The 13,673-nt window shown below is 46.2% G+C and overlaps 1 protein-coding gene across 1 annotated transcript; it reads right to left on the reverse strand.

Annotated features, from left to right (window-relative positions):
• Nucleotides 1–657: 657 nt before the first annotated feature.
• ELAC1 (elaC ribonuclease Z 1) lies at nucleotides 658–12,678 on the reverse strand. Its single transcript, XM_035100992.2, has 4 exons — nucleotides 12,591–12,678; nucleotides 8,942–9,122; nucleotides 7,449–7,916; nucleotides 658–4,058 (listed from the first exon to the last, which is right to left on the reverse strand). Exons 2-4 carry the CDS (start codon nucleotides 9,096–9,098, stop codon nucleotides 3,574–3,576), a joined length of 1,110 nt encoding a protein of 369 aa, XP_034956883.1. The 5' UTR covers nucleotides 9,099–9,122; nucleotides 12,591–12,678; the 3' UTR covers nucleotides 658–3,573.
• Between the last annotated feature and the right edge of the window lie 995 nt (nucleotides 12,679–13,673).

Raw genomic sequence — 13,673 nt, forward strand, 5'->3', positions numbered from 1 at the left:
GCGCCACATCCGGGTTTTTCTCTCTCTTCCCTTCTTCCCTCCTCCCCCCCCCCCGCACCCCGCCTTCCCGCACTTGCTGCTGCTTCTCTCTGTCGCGCCGCCGCCGCCACCCTCTGCTACGGCTCCTTCACCACCTCCCGCAAGCGTGCATACAGCGCGCATGCGCAGTCGAGGGCAAGCCAGGCGACGGCGCCCTAGCTTTAGGTGTGTTTTTTCCTCCTTGGAGAAGAATGCGGGCGGGCGCGCAGGAACTAGGAGAGGAAAAGGGGAGTTGGGTTTTTGGTTTTCAGGAGCGTCGTCAGCATGCGAACAGAACGGGCGGGCGGTTTTGTTTTGTTTTTAAACTTTCTTTGCCCCGAAATTGCTGGCTGGCGAGGAGGGGTCGATTCCTTCCCGGAAATACCGCCGAAAGATTTTGCTCAAAAAAAACCACACCCACCAAACCATTATTATTATTATTATTATTTTTGCAGCGTGCACGGGGTACTGGATTGCTGCTTGCTACCAGGCGACAGCCACCAGTCTTCATCTGCTAGCAGCGCTGGGTTTAGGGCACACACACATTTTCAAGCAGAGGTTGAATGGCCATAAATCATAGGTGACCTAGTTGAGATTCGTGCATTGCAGGGGGCTGGACTATGTTATGAAAAATGTACCCCAAAATGCGTTGCCTTTTAAGAAGGACAGACGCGGGTCGGAAGCTCCAAAATTTGCACTAAGTTCAGCTCCGCCAGGAAAATGACAGAGACCACAGGATGCTGTCAGGAAAAACAAACTGATCCCTTTATTGCAGAATGCAAAGCTACAGCTGTAGGGTCCCTGCCTCTGGAAAGAAGGAAGGAACCCCAGGAAATGGTGAAGCCCCTTTTTATGCCCTCCTGTCCCTGCATGGAAATCTCTGGACTGGGAGGGAGGGGGAGACAAGGGCGACGGGTGGGGGATCGGATTAGCTGGGTGTGGAGATGACTTTTCCTTTCAGATGGCGGGATGTCAATCGCTCTTCTCCTGTCGCTGATGGTGCTCCCTGTTGTTTGGCAGGAAGGGCAATCAGTCGAGATGGGTGCAGAGGTGGGGCAGTTCCTGGCGATTTCCGTGGGGTGGAAGTCCGCCCGGCAGGTGTTTTCCTCCAGGCCATGGAAGGGTGGGCTACGTTGAGGATGGCAATTTATTTGAATAAAGTTGTTCCAGCTAATCCCTCTATTGTCCGTGTGTCCTTGAATGGGTATAGGGTGTTAGTAGGGCAAGGTTCAGGTGGGTTGGGATCATACAGGGTTCATACAGAAAATATACCTGGAAAACATACCTAATACAGGGATTTCTAATTAAAAGGTAGCAGTCCTGACATATACAGTTCTAAGATATAAAACAGCAATTCTAATACAGAGGCAGCGGATAGAGATTTCATGGTAAGAGAACATATAATAGGCTGTATTATTAACTTGAGTAGAAAAGTGTCACTTTGGATTTGGGCGGTTCCCCCCCCTTCTTCTGGAACACTGTTTTGTTCTGGGCGGAGGGGAGGTGGAGAGGGGAAATGTGTGAGTTTATGCTAACTGTTGTGCATATGCAGATCCTTAAGCCTTCCTTCAGGCAGGGTCGCGTCCTAGCGGGAGGGGTGGGGAGACAGGGAAGATGGCATTGAACAGGATTCTGGGTATTGCAGCTGTCAAATTCTGTCACCCCTCTCTGTTCATTAATAATGGTGTCCTGCAACCCCCCCCCCCAATATGATTTTATAACAACTAGATGATCCTAAGGACCCCTTCATGCAAGTCTGTTTCTATAAAGCAAGGGATCTGAGCCTGGGAACCACCAAAAGACGTCCCCCTCCTCACTTTTTGGATGGGATGTAAGGTCCTTACCAGCCCCTGCTCCAGCCCAACTTCAGCTTGGGTGAACAAGCCAAGATAATCCAATTGTACAAAGCTGTGCTTGCTTGCTGGTTGCCAGAGTCCAAGAATTTCCACAGTTCAGAATCCCGTCCCCGCCAATCATAAAACCACCTAGCATTTCATAGAATCACAGAGTTGGAAGAGACTCCAAGGGCCATCCAGTCCAACCCCCTGCCAAGCAGGAAACACCATCAAAGCATTCTTGACACATGGCTGCAATGAGATGCAATAATTGCAAACTGGATCAGGGACCTGCTTGCGGGGAGAAAGTGTTGAACTCATATTGATTAGTTGCAGGAAATTTGACTTGGCTTGGGACACTGAACAAGGAGGAAACCCTGGGGAAACCGAGCCAGGCTATGCTATTTAAAGGGGAGAATGTGCGCAGCAGTTGGGATCTTTGGCCCAAGCCACTCCCTCTTTGTTTGAACATGGGAAAGATTCAGCCTTCATACCTAATGTGCGTGCCAAGTTTAAAATTAGATCAAGGTCATCTGAGCTCGGATGGGATCTCAGGGGAGGCAGAAGTATTTTTAAACTCTGGATGCACTTGGATCCAAAAAAACAAAAAGGGAAGTAAAAGATATCCAGTTTCGTGACATTTTAGAAGCTGCAGAGGAGATGAACCACATTTCGCAATCCCTCGTGCATCTCACTTCTATGCAGCGGCTTCTGCTGAAGCAGCACGGGGGTTACATTGCCGCAGTTAAAGCGAAGCCCCAACGCTTGGTCATCCAACACAGAGTTGCCTTCTGCTGCATTTCTTTCTACGCAAAACAAAACAGTAATTGGAACACCAGTTCTTGTGGTACTATTACAGGTGCCAAATAAACTGCATTTGTAAGAAATTGATATTTGATTATGGTGGTACTGCACTTTGGAACTCCTTGCCTATTGACATGAGGCAGGCACCTTCACGGTACTCTTTCTGCCACCTGCTAAAAAATATTTGTTTAAACAAGCCTAAGTAGATATCTATCATGTTGGTGTGTGTGTTTAACCTGTTTTTAGTTTATCACCAATTATATATTGTTTCGAATTGTAAAAATAGTTGTTCTTAACCGTTTTGACTGAGGATTTCAGCGTTCCTTTTGTAAACCACTTTGAAGTATCTGACAATCGAGTGCAATATAAATTTTATGAAATAAATGAACCATGGTTTTGTGAGTTGATGTGCTGTCTGTGGATGAGATCGTGCACTTGAGTTCTCCGACTGCACATATTTCCAATCCCTGTTTTATGATTTTGCCACATTGCACAGGTCTGTGTTATAGCAGATGGATCATGGAGTCTGATATCACCTGCAGGCACTAGGGTCTACCCACCTTTCCCCCATTATAATTCCATCCCAGATTGCACTTCACTCCAAACCTATTTTCAACAGATATGCACGACGACTCTTAAGAATGCTTAGTTTAGGAAACAGAAATTTGTAACGGTTTGCCTGAGATCAAAGGGTAAGCTAGCTCATTATGCCTTCAGCAGAAAGTAAGCTTGCTAGCCCAGTCTTCTAATGATTTAATTAATATACTGGTCAAAAGGAAAGCAAGGATGAGGTCTTTCAAGTAGGAAAAGTGCCCATAAGTAAGTCCTATGGATCAGGTCCGCAACCCCCTCCAACTGGGCATTAAGAAACTAATTTGGAAGTAAACTATAGCTATAGGTTCAGCCTAACAGCAAATTAATTTGGCGGTGCTATTGTTACTTTTTTCATTGGAATATCAATGGTCATAAAATCCTCGGCTAACACCACTTCTTGGCCATCCAGCACCCGCTCGGCTTGCCTCTTCAGCTCCATGACATCCACATCTCCTTCACCAGTCTGACCGGCGGGCTTGTATCTCTGACTGAAGTGAGATAGAACCAGTTTCTTCACTTTGCACAGCTTTGCAAACTCCGCTGCCACCTGTGGGGTGCTGTGACCGTGCTCCTTCGCCTTGTCTGCCTGGGCATCGTCCAGCGTGGCTTCGTGAACCAAGAGATCGGCTCCATAACAAAGGGCTGCTGCTCCGTCTCCTACAATGCCAGAGCAGTCTCCTAAAATGCAAACTTTTCTCCCAGGAAGCGGGTCTTCCATGACATCTGAAGGAAAGATGGTTGTACCGTTTTCCAGGACAACTGTAGCCCCGTCTTTCAGTCTGCCGTATATAGGGCCTGGTGGAACTCCTAGAAATTAAAGCACAGGTCCAAAGCTATTTTTCAAGCTTGGCTTACAACAAAATTTTAAACACACTTTTGAGCAACCAAAAAAATTCACGTATCCATGCCATCAAGCTTCTAGTCCTTATGAATGCACATTTGCAAAATATGCAGGCATTTTCTACAGCATACTTTTTCCTCTGGTGGTACCAATCCAATGATCTCTCCCAGATCCATAACCATTCCTTCCCTGCATCAGTGACCACTGCTAAAGAACATTTAGCTGGACAGCTCAGAGTGTGGTGCTGATAACTCCAAAAGTTGCAGGTTCAATTCCCTTGAGGGGCAGCTGCATTGCAGGGGGTTGGACTAGATGATCCTCAGGGTCTCTTCCAAGTCTGTATGATTTAACATTTTATGCATGGGAAATACTGAGTTTAGAATAAAGTGCGTGCAGGATTTCCATTTTTAGGTACTGAATTGCTCCTGTTGCCTAACAAGTTCCACCCTATTCAGATTCCTTTTCAACCCTTTCTTGCTGCATTCATTGCCACATGACTTTTTGCCCTATAGAATCAGAAGATATATTTTAATACTTGCAATATGATATTTGCAATGCTTCAACCAAGGCCAGTGTAATACTATAACCCCCTGCATTAAAGATGGCTCTCAGTTAGTCTTGGTTGAAAAATAAAAAGGGTAGAGCTACAATCTTATACAGGCACCCCCAAACTGCGGCCCTCCAGATGTTTTGGCCTACAACTCCCATGATCCTTAGCTAACAGAACCAGTGGTTGGGGACGATGGGAATTGTAGTCCAAAACATCTGGAGGGCTGAAGTTTGGGGATGCCTGATCTTATACAACATTGATTTTTCCTTCCCTGTTACATGAAGGATGCTCTACAGTGGTACCTCTGGTTAAGAACTTAATTTGCTCTGGAGGGCTGTTCTTAACCTGAGGTACCACTTTAGCTAATGGGGCATCCCGCTGCTGCGCGATTTCTGTTCTCATCCTGAAGCAAAGTTCTTAACCCGAGGTACTATTTCTTGGTTAGCAGAGTCTGTAACCTGAAGCGTCTGTAACCTGAAGCATCTGTAACCCAAGGTACCACTGTACTTTGAAATGCTTTTGGGGTGGTGGTGGAAGAAGCTCTGCTCTTACCCTCGATAGATTTCTGCACTAAGGTTTTCAGATTTGATCAGAATCATTAACCAACATTACCTGTGTCTCTAAAGGAGGAAAAGATGTGCATTAGTCTATAGCAGCAAAGGGAAGGAAAAGAGTGCAGGGTATGTCAAAGATTGGCCTCAAAAGCACATCCCACATGAAACCAATGGCGATTACACGGAGCAGGTCGATGGCTTTGAAGATACACACACAGGCACTGCGCTAAATTAATTGTTCCCTAAGGTGCCACAGCACTCTCTTTTATGGGTAAAAGCAAGCCATTTCCCCTGCTCATAAAGTTATTAGTCACACTCAGGAGCTGCGGTGTGACGTCAGCGCTCACGACGATCAGCAGAGGCGCTGTGGGAATTTGACTCCATCAAGTGTACAGCAGTGGCTAAGAGGTGGCGCTGCGCACCAGGAAGCCCTCTGCTCAAACCTCTCACAGCTACCTCTGCCAGCAGCACAATACCGACCTACAATTCAGGGGCATTGTGGAACTGTTGAGATACTCCGCCTGAAGTAAATGCTAAGTACGACCATTGTTTACAAGTAGGCCTGGCTGATACAGTGGTACCTTGGTTCTCAAACGCCTTGGTACTCAAACAACTTGGAACCCAAACACTGCAAACCTGGAAGTACATGTTCCGGTTTGCAAACTCTTTTCAGAAGCCAAACGTGCTCCGTTTTAAGTGTTACGCTTCCGTTTTGAGTGTTACACTGAGGTCTGTCTGTTTTTGCTATTTATCTTGCGTTTTTGTTTTTGCGGCTCTTTTTTTGTTTTGTTTTTGTGACTGTGTGGAACTCAGTTCAGCTACTGTTTGATTGACTGTGTGGCTGCGGTACGTTATTTACGGTATTGCTTTCATTTTATAGCTCAATGGTCTCGTTAGATAGTAAATTTCATGTTAAATTGCTGTTTTAGGGGTTGTTTTTAAAAGTCTGGAACGGATTAATCCATTTTGCATTACTTTCTATGGAAAAGCGTGCCTTGGTTTTGGAACGCTTTGGCTTTGGAACGGGCTTCTGGGACGGATGAAGTTTGAAAACCAAGGTACAGCCATATATCGATATACAGTGGTACCTCGGTTTAAGTACACAATTGGTTCTAGAAGTCTGTACTTAACCTGAAGCGTACTTAACCTGAAGCAAACTTTCCCATTGAAAGTAATGGAAAGTGGATTAATCCGTTCCAGAAGGGTCCGCAGAGTACTTAACCTGAAGCGTACTTAACCTGAAGTGAACTTTCCCATTGAAAGTAATGGAAAGTGGATTAATCTGTTCCAGAAGGGTCCGCAGAGTACTTAAACTGAAAGTACTCAAACCAAGGCGTACTTAAACCGAGGTATAACTGTAGCGCCCAGGAACAGTGTGTAGTTGCCGCTACCCTCGGCAGAGCAATTAAAGGAGCCCCCAGCCCGGCACTGGCCCCCATGCAAGCGGGGGGAGCCACAGGTTTGGGGAGGCTTCCCCACCCCCAGCAGAGCCACACCAAAGATCCCTTGATGCTCTCCCCATTGTCCCTGAGTGGGGGGCGGGGAGCACCAGGGATGTCTCAGCTGGGGATTGGTAGCACTCCAGCGCCCCAGCTGGGCCATACAAACAAGCTGCTTTGTCCCAGCCTGCTGGGGGTAAAATCGATCTTTGACTGGGATCCAATGAACCAGGATTTGGCATGGTGTGTGCTAATGTTGATTGGACCATCGGATCAACATGACCAAGAGCACCCTATATGCTAACAGCAAAGTCATTCTTCAAGTATCAGTCCTTATGTAGCCAAAACAGGACCATCCACACACAAAAGGGCACAACCAGGGAAATTGCAAAGTTTGCCGATGTAAAAATCTTACCCCCCCAAAAAAAACATTCTAATGAGGACTGAGCATGCTCAAGTGGGTACAGAACACTCTTTGCTGGGCAGGGGAGGGGAGGGGCAATGGAATGGAGTACCCTGAGGAAAGGGCTTGGCTGGCTGGCACCCTGAACAGGAAACCTCCATGCTGCAACTTTCTGTTGCAGGTCTCACATGCACACAAAAAGACTAGAGGTAACCACTGGGTGCCCTTCAGAGGTGTAGATTCCCATCATCCATGATCATTGGCCATGCTGGAAGGGGCTGCTTGGAATTGCTGTCCACGACCTCTAGAGGGTACCTGTTGGTTGTCCCTGTTTTAAGGGACAACCCACTTCGAAACACCTGCTACAGGACAGTTTTCCTAAGGGTCGAAAGAGGCAGGCCCATTATTACCTAGTTCCTTCAGCTTCTGGGCGTTGAGTTTGCCAGGCCGTGGCTTCTCTTCCACGAGAAATCCGAAGGAAGGAATGCGGTGAAACAGCCTAAACGCCTTCACCACAAACTGAGAGTTGTCCACCAAGGTGTACGAGTCTTCTACAGGGTCCAGGTGAAGGGTTTTTCCTGGTGCCTCTTCAGACGAGACCTTGTCTCTGTCCACAAAAGACAGCTCCTTCCGTTCCTCTGCAGGGCACTGGTCTGGCGTAGGCACAAGTTCGTGAACGACCCAAGGGAAGGCGAGCTGCGAGTGGGAAAGCTCCAAAGTTCGGCAGAGGAAGCTCCTCAGCCCGAGAGGTCCATAAATCTCAACCGGCAGCTTGTTTGTGGCAGGGCTACTCTGGAGGCTGATCGTACAAAGAAGCCCAGGGAGGCCAAAGACGTGATCCCCGTGGAGGTGTGTTATAAAGATCTTGGCAATCCTACCTAAAAAACAACAACAATGGATTTGAGATGAGAGAATTCAGGAGGCAAACGTTGAAAACAGCACATGGAGAAAACAGAAGTTCACACCAGAGAAGTACTAAATACAATGAATTTGGGGATTAGAGGGACAGAACTACCTAAATTGTATAGAAATCAGGGCCATCTTATCCATAGGCGCAAGGGGTGCCCAAAATGGAAAGAAGCAGAAGTCCCAGCAAAGGAAGAATGGATACAAAAACTTAGGGAATATGCAGAAATCGCGAAACTTACCAGAAGAATAAGAAATCAAGATAACAAACTTTTTATAAAAGAATGGAAATGGTTTATTGAATATTTACAGATGAATTCCATACAGACTAAAACATTGGCATGGTAAAAATACCTTTAACGAACTGCAGAAAGAGGAGGGAAGGAAGTCAAGTTTTGAAATGTTAAAATGATTGTAAGATTAATGAAATGTATAAACCTGTAAAGTATAAATAAAACTAATAATAATAATAATACCCAAGTCAATTGAGTGGTGAGAGTCACTGCTCTCTCACTCTGGCATCTATTACAGGGTTGCTATAAGAGTCAAGGTCTACACGCCATACTTTTAAAGCAAATGACTTCCCCCAAAAGACTCCTGGGAATTGTAGTTTAACCCCCGCCAACAGCGTTAAGATCCCCAGCACCCTTAACAAACTACAGTTCTGAGGATGCAACTTGCTACAGGCGTCTCCCGTTCGAGGACAACCACATCTATCTGCAGCGCCTTGAAATAATTAAATAAATCGATTTATACTGCAAAAGGGCACAAAAAACGGCCCAAAAGAGTGGGGAAACCGCAAAAATGGCACTTAAAAAAACCACAACTCTAAAGCGAGCTTTTAAAAAAAAGAAATTAAAATAACAACAATTCCACTGCAGTGTCACTGTGCTTGTGTTCAGGAACTGCAGCTCCTCACAACTATGAGTCCCGTTCAGGAGCTAAGTGGGAATGATTTAGATCTGGAAAACAAAATAAGACAATGGAGTGCGCTGACCTGCTTTCAGATGACTTTTCATGAACTGGGTTTGCGTCCCCTCGCCACAATCGAACAACCAGCTTTCTCCTTCAAAACGGACCACCGTAGCCGAGGCTCCTCTCGTTGGAGACGGGTATGCAGCCCCGGTCCCCAGGAAAGTAACATCCATCGCCATTTTGCTCCAAATCAGCGCAGTACCCTAGAGGAGACCGTGACAAATGGGATTTACTTTTAGGTTTTCTGGCCCCCGTGCACAAACTATTATCAAGAGAAAAGCTACGTGACACCAAAATGTACTGGCAAGGCTAAGGCTGCAATCCGAAGCACACTTAGTAAGTCATAAAGGCCTAAACAATAGAATTATTGAATACCCAATGAAGCTGAATGTTGCAAGATTTAAGGCAGACAAAAGAAGTACCGGTAGGCCCCCCAAAGAGGTAATGATAACTGACGGCTGTCAAGTTGGATGGCTTTCAAAGAGGATTAGACAAAGTCATGGAGGATAAGGCCTTCAGTGGCTACTAGCCATAATGGCTACGTTAAAGGAATTTGGTTCTGAACACCAGCTGTGCTCAGGTCTTGCTTGTGGGTTGCCAATACCGGTAGGCATCTTAAGAACAAACTTCTGCTTTTGGTCTGATCTGATCCAGCAGGGGTCTTCCTTGGTTCCCAAATTCCATGGAGCTCAGGTTTACTCCTATCATAGAATCATAGAGGAGTTTGAAGGGACCCCAAGGGTCATCTAGTCCAACCCCCTGCAATGTAGGAATCTCAGCTAAAGCATCCATGACAGATAGCCACCCCACCTCTCTTTAAAAACCACCAAAGAAGGAGAGTCCACCACCTCTTGTGGGAGTCTGTTCCACTGTCAAACAGCTCTTACTGTCAAAAAATTCTTCCTGATGTTCAGTCGGAATCTCCTTTCTTGCAACTCGAAGCCATGGGTTCGAGTCCTACCCTCCAGAGCAGAATAAAGCAAGCATGCTCCCTCCTCCGTGTGACAGCCCTTAAGATATTTGAAGATGGCGATCATATCCACTTGGATGATGGGCTTGAGGGCATCCTGAGCAAGTTTGCAGATGACACCAAATTGGGAGGGGTGGCTAACACCCCAGAGGACAGGATCACACTTCAGAATGACCTTAACAGATTAGACAACTGGGCCAAAGCAAACAAGATGAATTTTAACAAGGAGAAATGTAAAGTACTACACTTGGGCAAAAAAAATGAAAGTCACAAATACAGGATGGGAGACACCTGGCTTGAGAGCAGTACATGTGAAAAGGATCTAGGAGTCTTGGTAGACCACAAACTTGACATGAGTCAGCAGTGTGATGCAGCAGCTAAAAAAGCCAATGCAATTCTGGGCTGCATCAATAGGAGTATAGCATCTAGATCAAGGGAAGTAATAGTACCACTGTATTCTGCTCTGGTCAGACCTCACCTGGAGTACTGTGTCCAGTTCTGGGCACCGCAGTTCAAGAAGGATACTGATAAGCTGGAACGTGTCCAGAAGAGGGCAACCCAAATGGTCAAAGGCCTGGAAACAATGCCTTATGAGGAACGGCTTAGGGAGCTGGGTATGTTTAGCCTGGAGAAGAGAAGGTTAAGGGGTGATATGATAGCCATGTTCAAATACAGTGGTACCTCGGTTTATGAACACAATTGGTTCCGGAAGTCTGTTCATAAACTGAAGCGTTCATAAACTGAAGCGAACTTTCCCATTGAAAGTAATGGAAAGTGGATTAATCTGTTCCAGACAGTCCGCGGAGTACTTAAACTGAAGCGTTCATAAACTGAAGCGAACTTTCCCATTGAAAGTAATGGAAAGTGGATTAATCCGTTCCAGACGGGTCCGCGGAGTACTTAAACTGAAATGTTCATAAACTGAAGCATGGGTGTAATTGGTTCCGGAAGTCTGTTCATAAACTGAGGCGTTCATAAACTGAAGCGAACTTTCCCATTGAAAGTAATGGAAAATGAATTAATCCGTTCCAGATGGGTCCGTGGCGTTCATAAACCGAAAATTCATAAACCGAGGTGTTCATAAACGGAGGTTCCACTGTATATAAAAGGATGTCATATAGAGGGAGAAAGGTTGTTTTCTGCTGCTCCAGAGAAGCGGACACGGAGCAACGGATTCAAACTACAAGAAAGAAAATTCCACCTAAACATTAGGAAGAACTTCCTGACAGTAAGAGCTGTTCGGCAGTGGAATTTGCTGCCAAGGAGTGTGGTGGAGTCTTCTTCTTTGGAGGTCTTTAAGCAGAGGCTTGACAGCCATCTGTCAGGAATGCTTTGATGGTGTTTCCTGCTTGGCAGGGAGTTGGACTGGATGGCCCTTGTGGTCTCTTCCAACTCTATGATTCTATGATTCTATGATCTCCTCTCAGTCTCCTCTTCTCCAGGCTAAACATACCCAGCTCCTTCAACCGTTCCTCATCAGGCTTGGTTTCCAGACCCTTGATCATCTCAGTCACCCTCCTCTCTGCACACATTCCAGCTTGTCAATGCCCTCCTTAAATTGTGGTGCCCAGAACTGGACACAGTATTTCATGAGTGGTCTAACTAAGGCAGAATAGAGTGGGACTATTACTTCCCTAGATCTGGACACTATACTTCTGTTGATGCAGCCTAGAATAGCATTAGCTTTTTTTTTGCTGCCGCATCACACTGTTGACTCACTGTTAAGCTTGTGGTCCACCAAGACCCCTGGACCCTTTTCACATGTACTGCTAGTAAGCCAGGTGTCCCCCATCCTATATTTCTGCATCGGGTTCTTTCTGTCTAAGTGCAGAAAATTCAGTTTTGTTTTATTTTTTTAGTTGCTGCTTTGTTAATTCAATGAAGGCGGCAGCTTTTTATAGTTTACAGAGTTTTATAGATTGCAATGGTTTTATTAATGGTTTGTTAATTACTTTACACGATTTGTGCTGGATTTGTGGTGTTCTATTATGTTTTGTTATGGTTATTGCTATTTATTATCTGCAAGCCGCTTTGGGATCCATTTGAATGAACAGCACAGAAACACAGCCAGCCAACAAAATCAAACATTCTGCAAGAAAAGCGCCTCTCCCCAAGTAGAATGGCCTGTACCACTTCAGGTTGCAAAGGGGGGATAGCAGACTGCATTGCTTCCAAACGCTACTCGACATGAAACTCTCGCTGCAGGAAGAAAACCAGCGTTGATCAATGCTAGAACCAGGCTGTTCCGTGTCAAGCTTTCCTTTTGCAGAGAATGCTGGGGGTTTTTTTTGTTCTAAGACGGAGCATTAAAAAGCGGTAACCCCCTACTTATTAAAACAGTGGCATGCATTTTAACCCTTTCCTCGCATGCATAGAACCTCAGCCAATCTGCAGGCGGCATTCATCGACCTGGGAACACCCCCCCCCAATAGCGTTGGACTACAATTCCAATCATCCCTAGTCATTGCTGGGGCTCATGGGAGCTGGAGTTCGCCACCTGATTTTGCTCCTGAGCGTAAAAGCCCCTCGTTTACAGTTCCATGGGACGTTTGGAGCCCGGCTACAAGGGAGGGGGGGGGAAGGGAGAAAAGAAAAAAAGAGATGATTTTGTTTAAAGAGGAGGGTTTTTAGGGGCTCTAGCAAGCCTCCGTGCTTGAACATCAGTTTTGCTCATTCGGACCTCTCCCGATCCAAAACGAACCTTGCAAGCCGGAAGCGGAGGAATGAACTCTTTGCAAGCTCAGAGGCGCCCTTCTCCTGCGGGGTGGGTGGCTATTCCGCATGCTCAGGAAGTGAGCATAATAGGAAAGGCAATAGGTTCCGGGGTTGAGTCCATTCAGGGGCAGGAGGAGGAGGAGCCGCTGCAGAGGAAGAAAAGGAAGCGCTTTGGCATTTTGGATGCAGCTGCTGGCGAGTCTGGAGGTGAAATGGCTGGAAATAGGGAACGCTTCTAATTTCATTATTTTATGGAAAGTGTATTTAAAAGTGCATAAAATGAAAAAGGCACAATTGGCAGTTGAAACTGATGGAATAAGCTGAATTAGCAAGTTTAACTAGTAAAATCAGAGCGTTTGGTCTAAAATGGTCAACCCAAAGCTTTACTTTTGTTATGAAAAATGTACCCCAAAATGCGTTGCCTTTTAAGAAGGACAGACGCGGGTCGGAAGCTCCAAAATTTGCACCAAGTTCAGCTCCGCCGGGAAAATGACAGAGACCACACGATGCTATCAGGAAAAACAAACTGATCCCTTTATTGCAGAATGCAAAGCTACAGCTGTGGGGTCCCTGCCTCTGGAAAGAAGGAAGGAACCCCAGGAAATGGTGAAGCCCCTTTTTATGCCCTCCTGTCCCTGCGTGAAAATCCCTGGACTGGGAGGGAGGGGAAGGACAAGGAGGATGGGTGGTGATCGGATTAGCTGGGTGGGGAGATGACTTTTTCTTTCAGATGGCGGGATGTCAATTGCTCTTCTCCTGTCGCTGATGGTGCTCCCTGTTGTTTGGCAGGAGGGGCAATCAGTCGAGATGGGTGCAGAGGTGGGGCAGTTCCTGGCATTTCCGTGGGGTGGAAGTCCGCCCAGCAGGTGTTTTCCTCCAGGCCATGGAAGGGTGGGCTACGTAGAGGATGGCAATTTATTTGAATAAAGTTGTTCCAGCTAATCCCTCTATTGTCCGTGTGTCCTTGAATGGGTATAGGGTGGTAGTAGGGCAAGGTTCAGGTGGGTTGGGATCATACAGGGTTCATACAGAAAATATACCTGGAAAACACCTAATACAGGGATTTCTA

The sequence above is a fragment of the Zootoca vivipara genome, chromosome 11 (assembly GCF_963506605.1).
Source record: "Zootoca vivipara chromosome 11, rZooViv1.1, whole genome shotgun sequence".
Taxonomy (NCBI): domain Eukaryota; kingdom Metazoa; phylum Chordata; class Lepidosauria; order Squamata; family Lacertidae; genus Zootoca; species Zootoca vivipara.